This window comes from Myotis daubentonii, chromosome X (assembly GCF_963259705.1).
Source record: "Myotis daubentonii chromosome X, mMyoDau2.1, whole genome shotgun sequence".
Classification (NCBI taxonomy): Eukaryota; Metazoa; Chordata; class Mammalia; order Chiroptera; family Vespertilionidae; genus Myotis; species Myotis daubentonii.
Window position 1 is genome coordinate 13496596 of NC_081861.1, and position 18819 is coordinate 13515414.

At 44.4% G+C, this 18819-nt stretch overlaps 1 protein-coding gene across 6 annotated transcripts in view; it reads right to left on the reverse strand.

Moving 5' to 3' along the window:
* Positions 1-610: 610 nt before the first annotated feature.
* The window catches only part of MTMR1 (myotubularin related protein 1), a 63979-nt gene continuing 45770 nt past the window's right edge, over positions 611-18819 (reverse strand). For 5 of the 6 annotated variants that reach the window (XM_059679000.1, XM_059679003.1, XM_059679002.1 and 2 more), the window contains 4 exons: positions 16834-16926; positions 8809-8922; positions 7223-7399; positions 611-2990 (listed from right to left, as the gene is read on the reverse strand). In XM_059679000.1, coding sequence (XP_059534983.1) covers positions 2829-2990; positions 7223-7399; positions 8809-8922; positions 16834-16926 — 546 coding nt within the window. In that variant the 3' untranslated portion in view covers positions 611-2828. The remainder of the gene's footprint in view (positions 2991-7222; positions 7400-8808; positions 8923-16833; positions 16927-18819) is intronic. The other variant, XM_059679001.1, reaches the window with a different exon arrangement.

Consider the following 18819-nt stretch of genomic DNA (forward strand, 5'->3'; position numbering starts at 1 on the left):
CAAACCCAAACCCACCGAGTGACTTTTCAGTGCAGAGGTTCTGCTTGGCCAACTGGGGTCTCACACAGTGGCCCTCCCAGACTTGCCACTCAGCTGTCACTGCTGAGGACTACAGCTATAGTGACTGCTCCATGGAGAGGGACAGGGATCGAGGACTTTTTAAGAAGGGTGAGCCTCAGGGGTACCATGGTTTCATCCAAGCCCTTACAGCACTCCAGAAGGCCAGCATTCCTTATGTAGACTTGGGTTGGGGACTCTGGGGCTTCTCAGAAGTGCACCCAGTTTTAGGCTCCAGGACTCATGGCCTGGAAAGACAGTTCTGCCTCCTCAGAGCTGCATCTGGTTCTCAGGTGTCTCCAGTCCTTTCCTGTGTCCTTAACATTTTTTCAAGGTTAAGGTCAAGAGGCATTTCAGATTTTTAAATCACAGTACTTACCCATTTCAGCCAAAACACTGAAGACTTAAGATAAATTGCATTTATGATTTAGTAAATGAATTCAATTATTTAAAGGCACATAATAAAATAACATGGATTGAATGTTTACCATGACTAATTTCCCCCAAGGGAGGGAAAATCTACCCAAACACTTAAAAAAAGAAACCACAGAGCAAAGATATTATCATTTTAATTACAGATTGTAATATAGTGCATCAGGTGAGGCAAATACGATACTGTACCAGTTTTTAAAAATCTGCACCGTAAAGGTTTTACATTCTAGTACACTTAAATAAAACCGAAAAAAAGAACTGCTTAGGTAACAAAACTATACTTCAAATTATTTTAGAAATAGTTTTGTGCTAGGAACATATCAAGGAGAATGATCTCGATTGCTGCTTTCAAATCGAATGGGAGTTTCGAGGGCTCCTCCTAGGGCCCCACATGCAGAGGAGGGTGCGACAGCCCAGCCTAGGCCCCCACCCTGCCCAGCACCAAGCTAGCTGACCTGGGCAAGAATGAGCCCATTCTGCTGCTCTGGTTCTGTCAGAAGCCTCATCCAGTCCCCACCAAGTTTAATAGTCTTAGCGCAGCTGGGGATTAAAGGATATTTGTAGGGAACAAAAAAAAGGGAATGTCTCCATTTAGGAAGAAAACAGTGTATCAATGAATTATCCAGTTTATCCATTTGTAAATAAGCTTTCAGGTATGTTGGGAGCATAAATCAAAAGCTAATATAAATTGAACTATGATTTAGAAACAAATCCCCAGCTGATAAAAATGGAGAATTCATTTTAGGTAATCAAATTACTTGGAAGAAGTACTTCTGATACCTTACAAGTACCAGATAATTTTCTTTAAGAATCAGAAAGTTCCAAGTTGAAAAAACATCTATTCTCTTAACTATTTGTAAAAAAATCTTTTTCAAGAATATATTTTCAAAAATAAGGTCAATATGTCAGACTGTGCATGGCGTCCACTAATTAAACAAACTAGATATTCCAATGCAGTTGTACTCAGCTCTAACCCTATGGGCTTCTGAGGCTCCCTGACTCCAAAGGCAAGCTTAACTCCTGCAGTGATGGGGGTCCCAGTGATTGGCAGAAATGGGCAGGGCAGGGGGAGGGTTTGGCCTGCTGGAGCGGGTACAAGATTCTGTGACACCACACAGAGGAACTCAGCTCTAGCACTAGTGGATGGACCAGCTGATGGTAAATTAGTTCCTGCCCACAATGACAGAGTCCCAGAACCCAAATTCAGGAGGGAAGGCTCAAACCTGGGAGGAGAGGCCTGGCCGGAGAAGGTTGGATCTGAGATGAGAAGACCCAGGGAAGTGCGTGTTATGCTTTTGGCAACTGAAGCCACAGCTCAGTGGTTGCTTTAAAATACTGACATGAAGTCATATGAATAAACTGAAAGAGATCTTCAGACAGGCAGATAACAGGTGAGAGCGGACTCAGAAGCAGGAGGCTGCAAGGTCAGACAGGCCAGGAGCTGTGGACAGCTCTGTGAAGGAGCCCACGGGGAGGCCAGCGCAGAGCTGCCAGAGTCCTCCCCCTCTGCAAAGCCATCCCGAGGGAAACTGCTGCTATTGCCATCAGTGGCCTAGGCCACCTCAGGAGGCAAGTACCAAAGTTAGGTGAGGCTAGAACACAATGCCTTTTAAACAACAGTATTCAAGTTGCGTTTTAAATGTACCACATAAAAGTTATCATGAGCTGTTTTTTAAAAGAATTTCTCACAGTCCAGTTAGCAGATACCTCCTGGGATGACTAGTATAAACATAAAAAAGGACATAGGAAAATAAATGCATATTTCTCTTTTTAAAAAATACCTTACATGTACACAGCAGTAATTGGTACAGGGGCCCCCTTGCAAGAACTCTAGAACAGAGGGCAATGGTCTGTTTTTCCCCCAAAATAGTTAACTTTAAAACAGTCAAGTTGTAGCAAGGAGCTGAAAGAAGCCCGGGGCTGGCAACATGGTCTCTAAGTAAATGGTGTTTGTTTTAATGAAGGAAAGAAATGGTATGAGACTTTCTTGAACCTAAGCACTATGTTCCATTCACTATGGCTTCTCCCAAGCGCCTGGGCCGGTCACAGGGTCAATGGGACAGACAGCCACCCCTGAGAAACCCCACAGGAGGGAAATGGGATGTTCAGAAAACAAAAAAGTATAGACGACAGTGGGAGCTGGCACCTAGCCACACACAGGGTCGCTGGTTGGAAGTGCTGTCCAGATGTGGAGGGCACTGGGCCTAATCCTAAAAGACAAGATCACAATGTATAGCCGAAACAGGTCGCAGGAGCCTTGCCTGAGTCACCCGGGAAAGCAGTGGAGCCGCAGAATGGCCTTGATGGCTGGACTCACCGGAACTACTGTCTCTGCAGCATCAGACTGAGGTGTGGACGGGTGTGACTGAGTGGGAAGGCGAGGAACCCCGCTCAGATGGGGATGAGGCTCGAGTGGCCACCTCCCGCTGCAGGTCCTCCACCCTCTTCTGCAGCTCCGCCCTCACAGCCAGCAGCTCCTTGAGATTTTGGTGAATTGGCATCTGGGGGCAAGCAGGACACAGCTGCATTAGCCACTCATGGGTACTTGCAGCATGCAGATGCTTCTAACTGCAGGATGAGTTCACAACCAAGATGCCCATGTGTCCTCATGCCAAGCTACAGGGACTCTCTACCCAGGAGCCAGAGATTCCAGCTAACCCCGTGGGGATGCTTTTGTCACCCTGTACTCCCCTGCCAGCTTGGCCAAATTCCCAGAGAACACAAGCGGGCTCAGGTGAAACCTCAACCTGCGCATCAGGCAAGGCCACAGGTACTGACTGGTCGTAAAATGCTACTGGCTTCTGTCCCTCGCACGCATACATACCTCCATTGCCTCTGAATTTTTACAATTTTATAAATAGCTCTGCTGACTAAAAATGCTTCTGTTAAATCAGCACTTTCTACAACTTGAAGTTTTATTCATTTTCATTGATTGGAATAGGAGCTAGCAGAAGCCCCTGGAGAGAGCAGTGCCAGCAGAGGGGAGTCCCCTGGGGACACTGGCTCTTCCCTCCCTCCTTCCTTCCTGGCTCTTCCCTCCCTCCTTCCTTCCATACAGCTAGGCACAACCACTTAACACCCTCTAATGCAGCGGGTCTCAACCTGTGGGTCGCAAACAATGAAAATACTTCCTGCATATCAGATATTTACATTACAATTCATAACCACAGCAGAATTACAGTTATGAAGTAGCAACGAAAATAATTTTATGGTTGGGGTTCACCACAACATGAGGAACTGTATTAAAGGGTCGCAGCATTAGGAAGGTTGAGAACCACTGCAATGGCTTCTTTGTGCCACCCTAAGGGTAACAGCCTGGCCTGGTCCTCAAGGCCCTGTGTAGTCTGACCCCAGCCTGCCTCTCCTGCTCACCTCTCACCAGGTCCAGCATTCCAGAACCTTCCAGGTATTGGAAGCATGTGCTGTCCCTTCTGCCTGGAGTACTCTTCCCCAGCCTTTTCACACACGTGCTTGCTTCAGCCCATAGGGACCAGTGTAAATAGCACATGCTCTGGGGGTGGGGGGACACTTTTGGACTCTCCACTCCTACCAGGCCTATTTCATCATTTACCTCCACCAAAGACTGAACTGTCCCATTAGGGAAGCCAATGATGACAAGCCTGACTGGAAGAAAGAGGGAAGGTGGAAGACAGAGGAGCAGGTCAGAGATCAGAGAAGGGGGAAACAGATGAGAAAGGGACAGATGAGAGGGAGGGGCAGAGACATGAGAGAAAGAGGAAGAGAGAAACAGAGACAAGGGGGTGACAGAGATGAGAGGGAAAGAGGGACAGGCAGAAAACGAAAGCGGGACAGAGATGTGAGTGAGCGAGCCAGAGAAGAAAGGAAGTGAGATGAAAAAGAGACAGGGCAGCCAGGTGCCCCCATCATAGCACGGTGGTTTGGTGACCAGCACAGAAGAGGCCGAGAACAAACTCCTGACTTTGGCAGGTCAGAGGAAGAAGAGAGCAACAAGGCCCAGACCTACCACCCATCAAGGTACGAATTCATTTTACACTTGTACCCACAAGGTCTCAGTGAGGCTAAGGGCCTTGCCCCACATCAGGCATCAGAGACAGTCACCGCCAGAAATAGGATTTGGCCCTGGCTGCTTGGGGGCAGCCTTTCCTTCCATAACTGGCTGCACCAGGAGGCCTTGTGTGACTGACTTTGGCCACTAGGGGATGAGTGGCTCAAGGAGCAGGCCACTCCAAAGAGGAAAGGAGAACAGATTTTGGAACTGTGCTTGTGAGGAAGCTTTCTGGAGGCCAGATGATTGCTAACTGATATCATGGCACTCTGCACAGATGTCACAGAGCTAAGGACAGATGCTCGCTGGTACAGGGATAAACTTTACTGAACATTTAAAATGAGTTACTAATGGCTTACTGGCCACAAGTGAAATTAAAAAAAAAAATCTGTATTTAAAACATTGACCACTGACCAATGTATACTAAATGTATACTATTTGTTTTCATGGAGTAAAGAGTTGAGACTGTGTCTCTCCAGCTTCAGATGTTCTTCAATAAAGAAAATACTTTACAACTCTTAGAAGTTAGCATTTTTGCTACTCAAAGCACACACTACTAAACCCAGAACCCGTTTGGTATGTAGAAATGTGCTCTGGCTGCCTTAGTGCTGAGATCCCCTCACACCAGTGTGGACATGTGTGCTTCCCTTGCTACTCTGCGCTGTAACATAGGAAGTGGCTAGTAGTCCCTTGCACCACATTAGAAATCCGCATGAGACACGGTAACAGCAGCTGGGCCCTCATATAGTAAATGGAGGGGAGTTTCAAATTACGGAAGTGTTCTAAAGAAGGTTCTGAGACCACCAGCTATTGCTACCATGAGAGGCAGAGTAGGGGGTGACTCAGCGGCAGCCTGAGGGGCATGGAGTCCATCAGTCTGGGAGGAGGGGTGGCAGAGGCACAGGTGCAGGGGAACCTGAGGCCTGGTTCTAGGACCTGCTTGGACAGAAGGACAAGTACTGGGCTGAGCGGGCCCTGATCACAGAGTTCTGGAAAATAGGCCTCAGGTCTTAAGGGTGGCATGGCTGACTCAGAGGTTCCAGAGTTGGAAAGGGCTTCTGTAGCTAAAGCTTCGTGGAGCAGATGGAATGACACAGGAAAAGAAGCAAGTGATGAGCACCTTGGGCTGTGGTGTGAGAGAAAAAGGGAGCTGGTCAGGAGATGAAAAGCAGTGCCTTGGGCAGCAATTTGCACCTGTCAAACAGAACCTGGAGCTAAGTCTACAGTGAGTGACTTTTCCAGTAGGGTGGGAAGGTTAGTGAAGTGACAGTACCTTCGAAGTTCAAGTGCCAAGCCAACTGAAAAGGGAAATGAACAGTTTAGTCTTCCCCAAGGTTAGTGGGGCTTGGGATTGTTATAGGTGGAATCGTATCCTATCCCCTCATTCATATGTGAAAGTTCTAACCTCCATACCACAGGTTGTGACTATATTTGGAGAAGTGTTTTTTATAGAGTTGATCAAGTCAAAGTGAAATCATTAAAGTTGTCCCTAATCCAATAGGACTGGTGTTCTTATAAAAAGGGGAAATTTGGACACAAACACACATAAAGGGAAGGTGGTGGCCATCTACAAGACAAGGAGAGAGGCCTGGAGCAGATCATCCCCTCATGGGCTTCAGAAAGAACCAACCCAGCTGACACCATTCATCTTGTCCTTCTAGCCTCCAGATGTGGGAGACAACACATTTTTATTGTGTGAGCCACCCAGTCTGTGGTACTTTGCTATGGCAACTCTAGCAGATTAAGACAGATGAAATGTGCCTGGAGAGACTGAAGACACTGAATGAGGGAAGAATTGAGAAGGAAGAGGGCAGAGAGGAAAGGCAGATTTGTGTATCTGTGGCCAACAGAAGCGATGATGTTAAGCAAGGCCCTGGAGACATACTCCAGGTGGACTGCCAGGAAATCCTAACAATATTTAACTTTAAAAAACAACTTCAGCAAAAAGCCTGTCCACGGAGGTGAGGGCTGCCTCCAACAGTATGTTCCCCACCTAGCACCAACCATGCCCTGGCCACCCATGTGGAGGAGATTGAGGGTGGGGCAGGACTGTGTAGAGCAAAGGTTTGAGGAAGCACCATGGGGACCCTAACTGGTAATGTCTGAACCACAGCTCAAACTGAGCCCCTGAAGACCAAGGGTGACCACAGCCGGGCTGGGCTGCCTGGTCCTGATGTGCACTGTTCTCTATTTTTTTAATCTCAGAAAATATCAGTGAAAAAGTGTGGCAGGAGAGGGAAACTTTACCCCTTCTTCAAGGGGCACTGTTCTGCGGCTCAGCACAGGCCCCCTTTCTGCTGTGCTACTAGAATCTAGAAACAAACCACGATGCATTTTTCAAATACCCTTCCACTGACTCCCCATATGGTACTCTGCATAATTGGTACTGCTACCCCCATAACACCTCTGAGTCAAGTTCCTGTAAAAGCTGAGTCAAACTTGGTAGCTAATAATACTTCATCTATGTACCATCAGCATAAGACAGAGGTGCTAAGATTTTTAACTCTAACCCGGCAAATGGCATCTGGGTTGGTGTGTGAAAGGAACCTGCTGGAACATGACTGTAAAGGGTTGAACCCTGATAGTCAAGGGCAGAGGGCCTTCAGTATAATGTGCTTACACCTAGCATGCACCCATTTCTGAAATACCATCTTTACTTGAACAGAAAGACATGCTCTTTTGAAAAGAAGAAAAACAAAAAGATACCTGAGGCCTCATTCGTGGATTCCATCGCACATAATAGTTTACCCATAATTCCAAATGACTCATACTAGCAACAGGATATAAGACGTGGTTTTCATAATTCACAAAGAAGGGATTAGAAAATTCATCGATCTGACTATTGATATAAGACCATAAGGATATAGTCTTCGTATATATATCCTGAAAAACAAAAAAGGAATACATTGAAATAAATTCAGCTTTTCTTCACATCCTTAAGAATTTGTATTACATAAAGAAAAGGACTTGCATAACAAATGAATTGAATTCAAATTTTTATTTGAATTCAATTTACTAAGCCCCACACCCATCCCTCTGTCATGCATCACCTCATGCTAGGGATGACATGGAAACACACACTGATTACTGTCCTGGAAAAATGGATTGCTGAGTTAACATCTGGCAACTGCGTCTGTGTGAAGGCGGAATGAGAACTTTCTAACAGCCATGGAATGATGGGGCTCATCCATAGCAAATACATTTTTAATTTCGGTTTGCAGTTCGTTTTTTGACTCTTAATATTAATGACTGTGGGTAGAATTTACAGATAAGATTCCTTTCATTGGGAAACCATGGCTACCTTGTGCGAAACACACCAGGGTTGCAGGCTGGAGAAGCCTTATATAGAGAAGTCAATATATCATTAAATTATATCTCCCTGATATTATACCACCTGATTTTGTGGTACATGGTTTAGAAATGTTATAATCATTTACATTGCTCATGTTTATAAATGCTATCATTTACATTGCTCATCTGAATGAGGATATCCTGGTGGGGCAGGTAAATATTAAACATGGATCAAGCCCAGTGACAAAATAAAAACAAGAAAATGATGAGGCCAAGAGTATTTTCTACCATTCTGCTCTTTCCAAGACAGCTGACTTCCTCACAAGCTATCCAGACTCTGAAAATTCAATTCAGACCTTTTCATTACTTTATAAGAGAAACACCAGCATAATTCAAGGGACCCTGAATAGCCAAAACAATTTTGAAAAAGAACAAATTTGGAGGTCTCACATTTGCCAAGTTGAAAACTTATTACGAAGATACAGTAATCAATACAGGTGGTAGTGGCATTGCATGGATATAAATGTGGATCAATGAAATAGAAAAGAATACAGAAACAAATCCTCACATTTACAGTCAACTGACTTTCAATAAGAGTGCCAAGAAAATAGGGGAAAGATGATGGTCTTCTCAACAAATGGTGATGGGATAACTAGATAACCACATGCAAAAGAATGAAATTGGACCCTTACTACACATTGATGGGAAGTGATTGCTAATGGTATAGGATTTCTTTTGAAGGTGACAAAAATTTTATGAAAAATGGTGATGGTTACACACTCATTATACTAAAAACCACTGAACTGTACACTTAAAGGGTGAATTTATATCTCAAGAGAGCTGTTTTTTTTAGAGTACATTTTAGCAAAAAAAAAAAAAAAAGCGGGGGGGGGGGGTTACACCTATGTCCCTCTCCATTCAGTCCCCCTTCTACAGTGGCACTTAATGGGAAAGGCACTTGAGCAACTTGGAAAGCAATGGACAGGATATAATGCACTTACCTCTTTGAACCGCTGCTGTTCACAATTGCACAAGAAAGTCCCAAAGAGACAGCTATAAAGGTGATCCAAGATTGTAATCAAGAATAGCTCATTAAATTCGAACGCTGAAGGAAACTTAAATGGAGAGGGAAATAAGGTTAAAGGTCAATGTCTAAAACAGATTGGTACCAATATTTTTGTGAAAAGACAGCTGACACATAACTATCTACAGTTTCAAGTCCAAGCTTATAGATCTGGCTGAACTGGAAGCAATAAAAATTGTACCTTCAATGCCTAAAAAGCTTATGGAGCCCTGGCTGGTGTGGCTCAGTTGGTTGGGCATCCTCCCATGCACCAATGGGTTGCTGGTTTGATTCCTGGTCAGAGCACATGCCTGAGTTGTGGGCTCAACCCCCTGGGGGGTAGGGAGTGTGCAGGAGGTAGCTGATCAATATTGCATTTTCACATCCATGATTCTCTCCCCCACTACCTTCCCCTCTCTCTAAAAATCAATTAAAAATCCAAAAAAACAAACCAAAACTCATGGAGCTCCCATTTCTCTATGATGGTAGAAGTTCATATTCACTCTTCTGTCAGAAATAACTAGAAAGCTGGACAAGATATATGAAACATCTGTTTTCAGAAATTAGCACCAGACAGCATGGAACTGTGACCCCCAAGAGAAAGGAAATAGGGAGGCGAGCCCTACTATTGTCTCAGGTTTCCACCTAGAGGTACATTCTGGGCCATGGAGAAGGGGGAGGGGAGGGATTACAGGCACAGCATATATCAGAAGTGACTCAAGGAAAAATAGAAAGTCTATATGTATTAAAAAAACAACTCATAATTTAAAACCTTCCCATGGAGAAAATACCTTGCACACACCCCCCCGCCACCAAATACGAACCAATATATAAGCAATTGAACCTGGCAATACATAAAAAGGGTAGCAATACATGTGGGGTTGACTTCAGGAATGAAAGGTTGGTTTAACATTTGAAAATCAATAATGTTACAAAAAAATCAATTAGTGAAATTCACCATATTAACAGAGTGAGGAAGAAAATCACATGATCACCTCAACTGTTTTAGCTAATTTTTTTTCTATATATTTTTATTGACTTCAGAGAAAAAGGGAGAGGGAGCAAGAGATAGACACATCAATGATGAGAGAGAATCATTTATTGACTGCCTCCTGCATGCCCCCCAACTGGGGATCGAGCCTGCAACCCAACCTGGGCACGTGTGTGTGCCCTCAACCAGAATTGAACCTGGGACACTTTAGTCCCCAGGCCAACGCTCTATCCACTGAGCCAAATCAGCTAGGGCTGTTTTAGCTAATTCTTAATGGGATTTTGGAGAATTCTAACAAAGACTTTTCCTTTGCTAGGAGATTCTAACTAGTAGCTGGCATTTAGTAGCCACGAGAAGGCAACCTGGAAATGATAATAATGATTCTAGTAACAGGCATGTATGGGGGGTGGGGGTCCTACCCTGTGCCAGAATTCTAATTTTAAAACAAAGTGCCCTACGATAGAGGACTGGATAAAGAGGATGTGGTATATATACACAATGGAGTACTACACGGCCATAAGAAAGAATGAAACAGCATCATTTACAACAACACGGATGGACCCTGAGAACATTATGTGAAGTGAAATAAGTCAAACAGAAAAAGCTAAGAACTATATGATTTCACTCGTATGTGGGATATAAAACTGAAACTTATGAACACAAACAGCAATGTGGTGGTTGTCAGAGGGAGGGGGGAGGGGGAAGAAAAGGGTCCTAATATGAGGTGACAGAAGAATATCTGACTTTGGGTGGTGGGGACATGGTTCTATATACAGATTTTGTAAATTAGTAATCCACACATGTAACCTATATGTTCATGTTGACTAATGTCACCCCAATAAAATAAAATTAAAATTATAAAAAGAAAGAAGAGCAAAAACACAGAAAAAAGCATAGTGAAATATTAATCATCTACTGAATGAAACAAAGCCAATTAGAGCAAAACCAAATAGAACTACCCAGCATGTTTTTGTCAATTTAAAGACCTATTCCCCACTCAGAATGATGTTGGCACACTATCATGACTAATCCTGTCACCTCTAGAGTGACAACCAGGGTCACTGATAGACAAGTTTATTTTTTAGCTTAGTCAGGACTGTCCAAACTCCAACTGAGATTATTTTCCTCACCAGGATATTCCATTCTCCAATTTAACCAATTCTTCTCAGCTACCTTGGATTAAGGTCAGCTTCTCTCCATCTTAAGGATTGCTCTTATAGAAACACACAATTCTGTTCTAAGAAGCCCCATCAGAATACCATTTATTCAATAACTTCTAGGAGCTGTGGTGGTTGTTCCTTTTAGCATTCTTGTTCTCAGATTATCTAAATTAATGATCAACTAAATCTGTTTGACATGTTAAAAATAGCTACTGGTAAATCTTCTGTCAGAGCCTTTAAGATTGCCCCTTACAACTCTGACAATGGCCTCACATTCCAAATGGCTTTTAAAAGGGCCAAGTGTATAATATGTCCACTTTCCCAGTCTTTTACTATGCATCTTAGTTATGCCCTATTCACAAATTATTAGAACCATGAAGTTTAATTTTAAGCAAATATATAACATTTGTGTTTATTGAAGTTTTATTAAATCAAGGATAGGAATGGAAAAATCTATTTTCTTTTCAAACATTTAAAAATATGTTTACTAACAGGACAGCAAGACTTTTATTGACATACTAGAGGCCCGGTGCACAAGATTCATGCACTGGAGTGGGGGGGGGGGTGTCCCTCAGCCCGGCCTGCACACTCTAGCAGTCCATGACCCCTTGCTCCTTATCGCCTGCTTGCAGTGGAGGTGGGAGAGGCTCTGGCCACCACCACTGCGCTCGCCAGCTGTGAACCCGGCTTCTGGCTGAGCAGTGCACCCCCTGTGGGAGCGAGCACACAGACCTCCAGGGGGCAGCTCCTGCATTGAGTGTCTGCCCCTGGTGGTCAATGCCCATCATAACGACCAGTCGTTCTGCTGTTTGGTTGATTTGCACATTACACTTTTATTATATAGGATTTTTGAATCTTATGAGTCTTCATTCCTAAGCCTGCATTCTGGATCTGGGAGCTCAGTTAGGTACATTCTAAAACAGCCGTGGGCAAATTACGGACCGCAGGCTGGATCTGGCCTGTTTGAAATGAATAAAACTAAAAAAAAAAAAAAAGACCGTACCCTTTTATGTAATGATGTTTACTTTGAATTTATATGAGTTCACACAAACACTCCATCCATGCTTTTGTTCCGGCCCTCCAGTCCAGTTTAAGAACCCATTGTGGCCCTCGAGTCAAAAAGTTTGCACACCCCTGCTCTAAAACCACTGACTCTGAGCCTTATTCTGGCCTAGTGGGCACCAGTTATGGAAGGTGACATGGGGCAGCCCTCAGCCCAAGCCCATCAGCACTCAAGACACTGGAATGCAAAGGCTCCTACTCACCTCAACTGCTATTCTCATTCAAAGGGCATTGTGGCATTAAATTCAACTCAGAAAACATTTCATGAGGGTAAGTAGCAATAATTTGTTTTGGCCTCTTCTCCTGGAAACTATACCATTTACATAAAAAGTGTGGTCTTAAACCAGGGGTGGGCAAACTTTTTGACTCGAGGGCCACAATGGGTTCTTAAACTGGACCGGAGGGCTGGAACAAAAGCATGGATGGAGTGTTTGTGTGAACTAATATAAATTCAAAGTAAACATCATTACATAAAAGGGTACGGTCTTTTTTTTTTTTTTTAGTTTTATTCATTTCAAATGGGCCAGATCCGGCCCGCGGGCCGTAGTTTGCCCACGGCTGTCTTAAACACTCCACTGAAATCTACACTAATAAAAGAGAAAGATGCAAATTGACTGTACCTTCACGACACCCACCAGCCAATCAGAAGTATGCAAATCAACCCAATAAAGATGGTGGTTAATTTGCATATGCAGGCGCTAAGCGGCCAGGGGCAGGGCAGGACACTTGCATCATTGCCGTGGCGACGATGCAGGCGTTCCCACCGCCCCAGCCGCTCAGGGCCTCTGGGCAGCGTGGGAAGGCAGAAAGGCAGCTCCAGGCCGGAGTGAAGGTGGTGCCGGCAGCCAGGGGAAGGAAGGCCCTTTCTTGCACAAATCTTTGTGCATCGGGCCTCTAGTCCATAATAAAATTCTGCACTTCTTGAGGGGCAAAAATAACAACAACTTAAACTTATCCAAAAAGGTAGAGTCTGTTAAAGTCTGGCTGTTGTAGAATGTCTTTAAGACTCTTTTCTAAAGAATCCCTCAATTTTCCCCTTAGTTCATTTTATATCAATTTGTGTACAGAGATTAGTTTATTTTATTCTGAGTTTTCTGACAGCTTTATACTGCATTAACTTACTTGATTTAGCAGCAGACAACCTAAAAATAAGTTAATCTTGTTATATTAACACATCTTTTCTAACAAGTTACATCCATTCACTTGTGACTTAATTGATAGATAAAGACTAATCATTCATGTTTCTACATCTAATGCACTAACAATATCATTTAAAAATAATTATGCACATTTCATGGACAGAGTCTTAGAGCTGTGAAAGGCATCTGAAATTTTCGAATCCAAACCCCTTATTTTCTTTCTTAAAAACAAGCAGTACAAAAATGATGCAGATTAGACATGAAAATAGGCACTAATCAACATGACAAGTGGTAGTCAGATTGAAGATGTTAATAACAGACGCACATTTACCTAGACATTTGGGAGGAATAAGCTACTTCAGATCCACGAAGTGGTGCTTATCCCTTCAGAAGCATCAGAATTACTTTTTGTGTTCAATTTTTTTAAATATACTTTTATTGATTTCAGAGAGGAAGGGAGAGGGAGAAAGAGATAGAAACATCAATGATGAGAGAAAATCATTGATCAGCTGCCTCCTGCACACCCCCCACTGGGGATCAAGCCCACAACCCAGGCATGTGCCTTGACCAGAAACGAACCATGACCTCCTGGTTCATAGGTTGACGCTCAACCACTGAGCCATGCCGGCTGGGCTGTGTTCAACCTTTTTATACATTTTTTCTATGATGGATTTCACACTTCCTTTTCTTAATCTGAATGTTACCAACATTTAATTTTTGTACTGGCTTGGTATCAACATGAACAGCAAGAAGTGCATGGCACAAAAACAGTGAGACTTCTGGCCAGCCTTGTGAGTACGTGTTTGCTGTTACCTGTCTATCACTCATACCAGGGTGTCTGCCTGTGAGAACACCACTTTTACCCCAACAATCTTTTAATTGACTGCTTTCAGTCAGCTGTGACCTGGCACTCAGATGACTGTTGAGCCCAAGCAGCTCCCTGGTCTAAAAGTAAAATTGAGTTCCAAGAGAGGCCCAAGAACTCTGGGAATTTACTTTGGTTGCTCTGATCTACTGCCCCCTTTTTACTTATTTCTGAAGGTATGTCTATGCTCTCTAGATCCTTGCTGCTCCAAGTGTGATCTATGGACCAGCAGCATGACTTATTAGGTATTTATTAGAAATGCAGACTCTCAGGCTCACCCCTAGATTCACAAATCAGAATCTATATCCTATATAATAAAAGGGTAATATGCAAATAGGCTGAACAGCAGAACAACTGAACAACCAATCAAAGCGTAATATGCTAATGACATGCTAAGGCTGCTCAACCACTCCCTATGACGTGCACTGACCACCAGGGGGCAGACAGCCACTGGTTGACCAGTCGCTATGACATGCACTGACCACCAGAGGACAGATGCTCCGACTGGTAGGTTAGCTTGCTGCTGGGGTCCAGCTGATCGGGACTGAACGAGATGGGCCGGACATGCCTTGGAGCCCTCCCGTGGTCCCTCCCCAGCCTGATTGTGCTCCGGTGGGGTCCCTCAGCCTGGCCTGTGCCCTCTCGCAATCCAGGACCCCTTAAGGGATGTCGGAGAGCAGGTTTCAGCTCAATCCCACAGGCCATTCCCCTTGGGAGGGCGCCAGATGCAGGGTTCATGGCGATCGGGACTGATCAGGTGGGAGCCTGCAGCAGGCACATTGGGGCCAGGATGAGCGGGAGCAGCAGATAGGAGCTACAGGTGGCGTTGGACTGCAGGTTTCGGCCTGATCCCTAAAGGCCACCAGAGGGACCCCACCCATGCACGAATTCATGCACCTGGCCTCTAGTTTTACTATAAGCCAGAGGGGATTTCTGTGCTCCCATTAAGTATGAGCTGCACTGGTCTAGGGAAGTCCTCTGCCTGCCTCCTTCGCTCCCAACCTCTCTCCTTGCTTCTTCCCCTCTCCCCAGCCCTTCTCCCTACCTCTGACTTTCTTTCTCTAACCCTGCCCCCTCCCTCTCTCTTTACATCTCCCCTCTAGCTCTCTGCCTCTCTATCTTCCTGCCCCCTTCTGCTTCCCTCTCTCTCTACTACCCTCCCAGCCTCCCACCCCACTCTCTGCTTCCTTCTTTCTTTGCCCCCTTTCCCTGCCTACTCTTTGCCATCCCTTGTGTCCCCTCTCTTCCCTGCCTCCTCTCTCTACCCCTTCTTTCTTACTCCCCTCTCTTTCCTACCCTCCTCTCTGTGGCCTCTCCTACCCCACTCTGCCTCCTGCCCCTTTTTCTGCCCTCTTTCTGCCTCTGTTCTTGTATCTGTGCACCCCTCTCTGCCTCTCTTTCTCTGCCCTTCCCTAACCCCTCTTGCACTTTTTGCCACTCTCTGCCTATTTCTGCCTGTCTCTCCCTGACCCTCTGGCTCTTTCTACCACGCCCTACCTCTCTTTCCCCTTTCTCTCTGCCCTTGCCCCTCTCTGCCTTTCTCTGTCCCTGCCCCTGCCCCTGTTATGTCCCCCTCTCTCTCTCCTGACCTTTCCTCTCTGCCCCTCTCTTTCCTATACTCCTAACTCTACCACCCCTCTCTCCTACCCCCCTTCTGTCCCCTCTCTCCTACTCTATTCTCTGCCTCCCCCACTACCTCCTTCTGTACCTCTCTGCCCCCATGTCTTCCTCTCTGCCCCTCTGTCCCCCCTCTCTACCTTTTTCTGCCTCTCTCTGGCCCCATCACTCTCTGCACCCCTCTACCTCCCTTACTCCACCTCTTTCTGGCCCTCTCCCTGCCCCTTTCTCTGCTTCTCTCTACCACACTGTCTCTGTGACTCCTCTTTTTTCCTGTCCCTCTCTGTCCCTATCTCTCTCTTCCCCCTTCTCTCTCTGCCCCTCTGCCCCTCTCTCTCTGACATCATCTCTCTTTCACTCTCTGTGTCTCTGTCTTTCTCTCTCTGACTGGCTCTGGCTCTGTCTCTCTCTGATTCCAGGTCCATTTCCATGGCACAATCTCCCATCATGATGGTAAATCCTCAAACTCAGGTTTGGATGTTGGAGATGAGGGGAAAAACAATACATACCTCATGGTCTGCTTTGAATTAAAGCCCTCCAGGTCCAACTGGCTTAGGTGGTCCATGTATGGGCTTCTTGCTTACCAGGGCCCTTTGTGTTAGGGTTTTGAAACTAAGCACCAGGATATGACAAAATACTCTGCAGTTTTCTATCTGCCATTGGTTCTTGAATAGTCATTTCCCTCAGTGACCTTGGGGTTAGAGGGGCTGTGGCCTGGGGGCAGGGTATGGAGACTCCTGGATTCCCTGGTCAAATCCCCTTTGCTGGCCTTCAGTCCCATCCCCATTTCTAACACATTACATTTCTGACCCAGCAGGGGATTGACAGAAAGTGAGCAAGATAAGTAGAATGGCTAAGGAGTAGGGCCTTGGTTTGCAAGGCTTGGGGACAGGATGCTGACAAAGAACACTTGTACAAGAAAAGTAAATTTTGGTGAGAAGTTGTTTGTTTCTAATTTTTGGCTTATATTTCTAAATCTAAATGAATTAGAATAAAATGAATTAAATAATAGAAAGGATCATATTTTACACACGTCTTCATTTTGAATGAACATCAAAATTTACTCTTCAATTCTAAGGAATGTTTGAATCAGACTGTGTAGGTCAAACATGTATTTGAAATCTCTCACCTGTCTTGTCATTTGCCAAACACAATCAATAAACTGAAGAAATATTGGAGACCGGTCAGCATCTGCATGGTTGTCATTGCCATGGCCCACTCGCTGTAAAGAAACAACAGGTTAAATGTTTTAATGTATGCATGGTCCTCTCAAAATTGCCTGGTGACAAGAATAATGTCTCTTCAGAGGGAAGGCAGGGGAGGGTGGATGGGAAGAGATCAACCAATGAACTTGTATGCATATATGCATAACCCGTGGAAACAAACAATGGGGTGGTGAGGGCATGGGGGGGGAGGCATGAGTGGGCTGGAGGAGATTAATGGGGGGAAAAGAAGGACTTATGTAATACTTTAAACAATAAAGATTAAAAGAAAAAAAAAAAGAATCATGTCTCACTCCTATGTCTCAAGGCCTAACAGAATTACCAGCACATAATAGGCACTCAAAAATGTTCACTGAATTGAACTGACTTTCATTAGTCTTAGGAAAAAAATTTCAGTGTACTACATTTTTACACGATGATTGTTTTATAATGTTTCTTTCATATAGCTGGGATCAAGAGTTATAAGCAAAGAGCCAGCATTTTTCAGTCCAAATGATGGGGTCGCCCCCAGCCACCACACCAAGTGCACAGTGTCACCCTGGAACTACCAATTAGCATCTCATAAAGCACATTATGATTGCCATTTTCTCCACAAGTGAAAAAAACAAAACACATTTTTTCCATTGTTCAGAAATGTCAGGAAAGTCTGAGAATAAAAATAATCATTAACAATATACAAATTTTAAGCAATTTTCTATGACTCAGAGAACCCCAAAAATCTCACTCTTGAAATAATAATGGCTAGAGTCCTTGTTCTAGGAGTCCAGTGTTGTATTAATTTTTTTCCAGCTGAGATATAATTGATAGCTAGAATTGTTTTTCATAGTCTTTGATATTTTAGAAGATATTAATAGATTCATACAAAAAGTAAAAGATAATTTCAATCACATAAATAGGACTGATAAAAACCATTGAAAATAAGTCAGATCAGAAGTGAGATTCTTTCTTTTAATAGACATTCACTGAACTCCTATGGTGTCTGTAACACATCTTGCCTGGCCCTCAGGATTTCAGGCATTTTCATGGTGTCTAGTAGAGTCCAGGACCTTGGTTAGGCATCTGGGGTACAAAGACAAATGAGACAGAGTACCCATGCTTGATGATTAATTCATTTATGGTCTGGTCATGGGAGAAAGACCTATAAATAACAAGAGCAATAAAGTGTTCCAAGGGCCACAAAGGAGCAAGTGGCCATCTTAATATGGGGTAGATGAGGGAATGAGGAGGGAAAGTCATACACGTCAGTCATGGAGGAGGTCTCATTTGAGATAAACCTTGGAGGACAGGAAGATGCCTGCTACCTGGCTGGCCAGGGAGATAATATATCAGAAGCAATGGGGGCACCAGGGTGCCATTATTAGCTGGGCACAACTGAGGCTCAGAGGATGAAGCACAGCAAGGGAGACAAAATGAGGCTGGAAAGATGGACTAAGGCCAGATGACCAAGTGCCTTGAATGCCAAACTGAGGAGTTTGCCCACAATCCCATAGGCCATAGGAAGACTCTGAGGTATTCACGCTGGGGAGTGGCCAGGACCTGAACTCTACACATTAAATGGTTAACTCTATGTTATATGAGTTTTACCTCAACTTTTATTTTATTTATTTATTTTTTAAATATATTTTTATTGATTTCAGAGAGGAAGGGAGAAGAGAGATAGAAACATCAATGATGAGAGAGAATCATTGATCGGCTGCCTCCTGCATGCCCCACACTGGGGATCAGCCCCCAACCCGGGCATGTGCCCTGACTAGGAATCAAACCATGACCTCCTGGTTCATAGCCTGATGCTCAACCACTGAGCCATGCTGGCCAGGCTCAACTTTTATTTTAAAAAGCCAAACTGCCCTAGCCAGTTTTGCTCAGTGGATAGAGCGTCGGCTCACGGACTG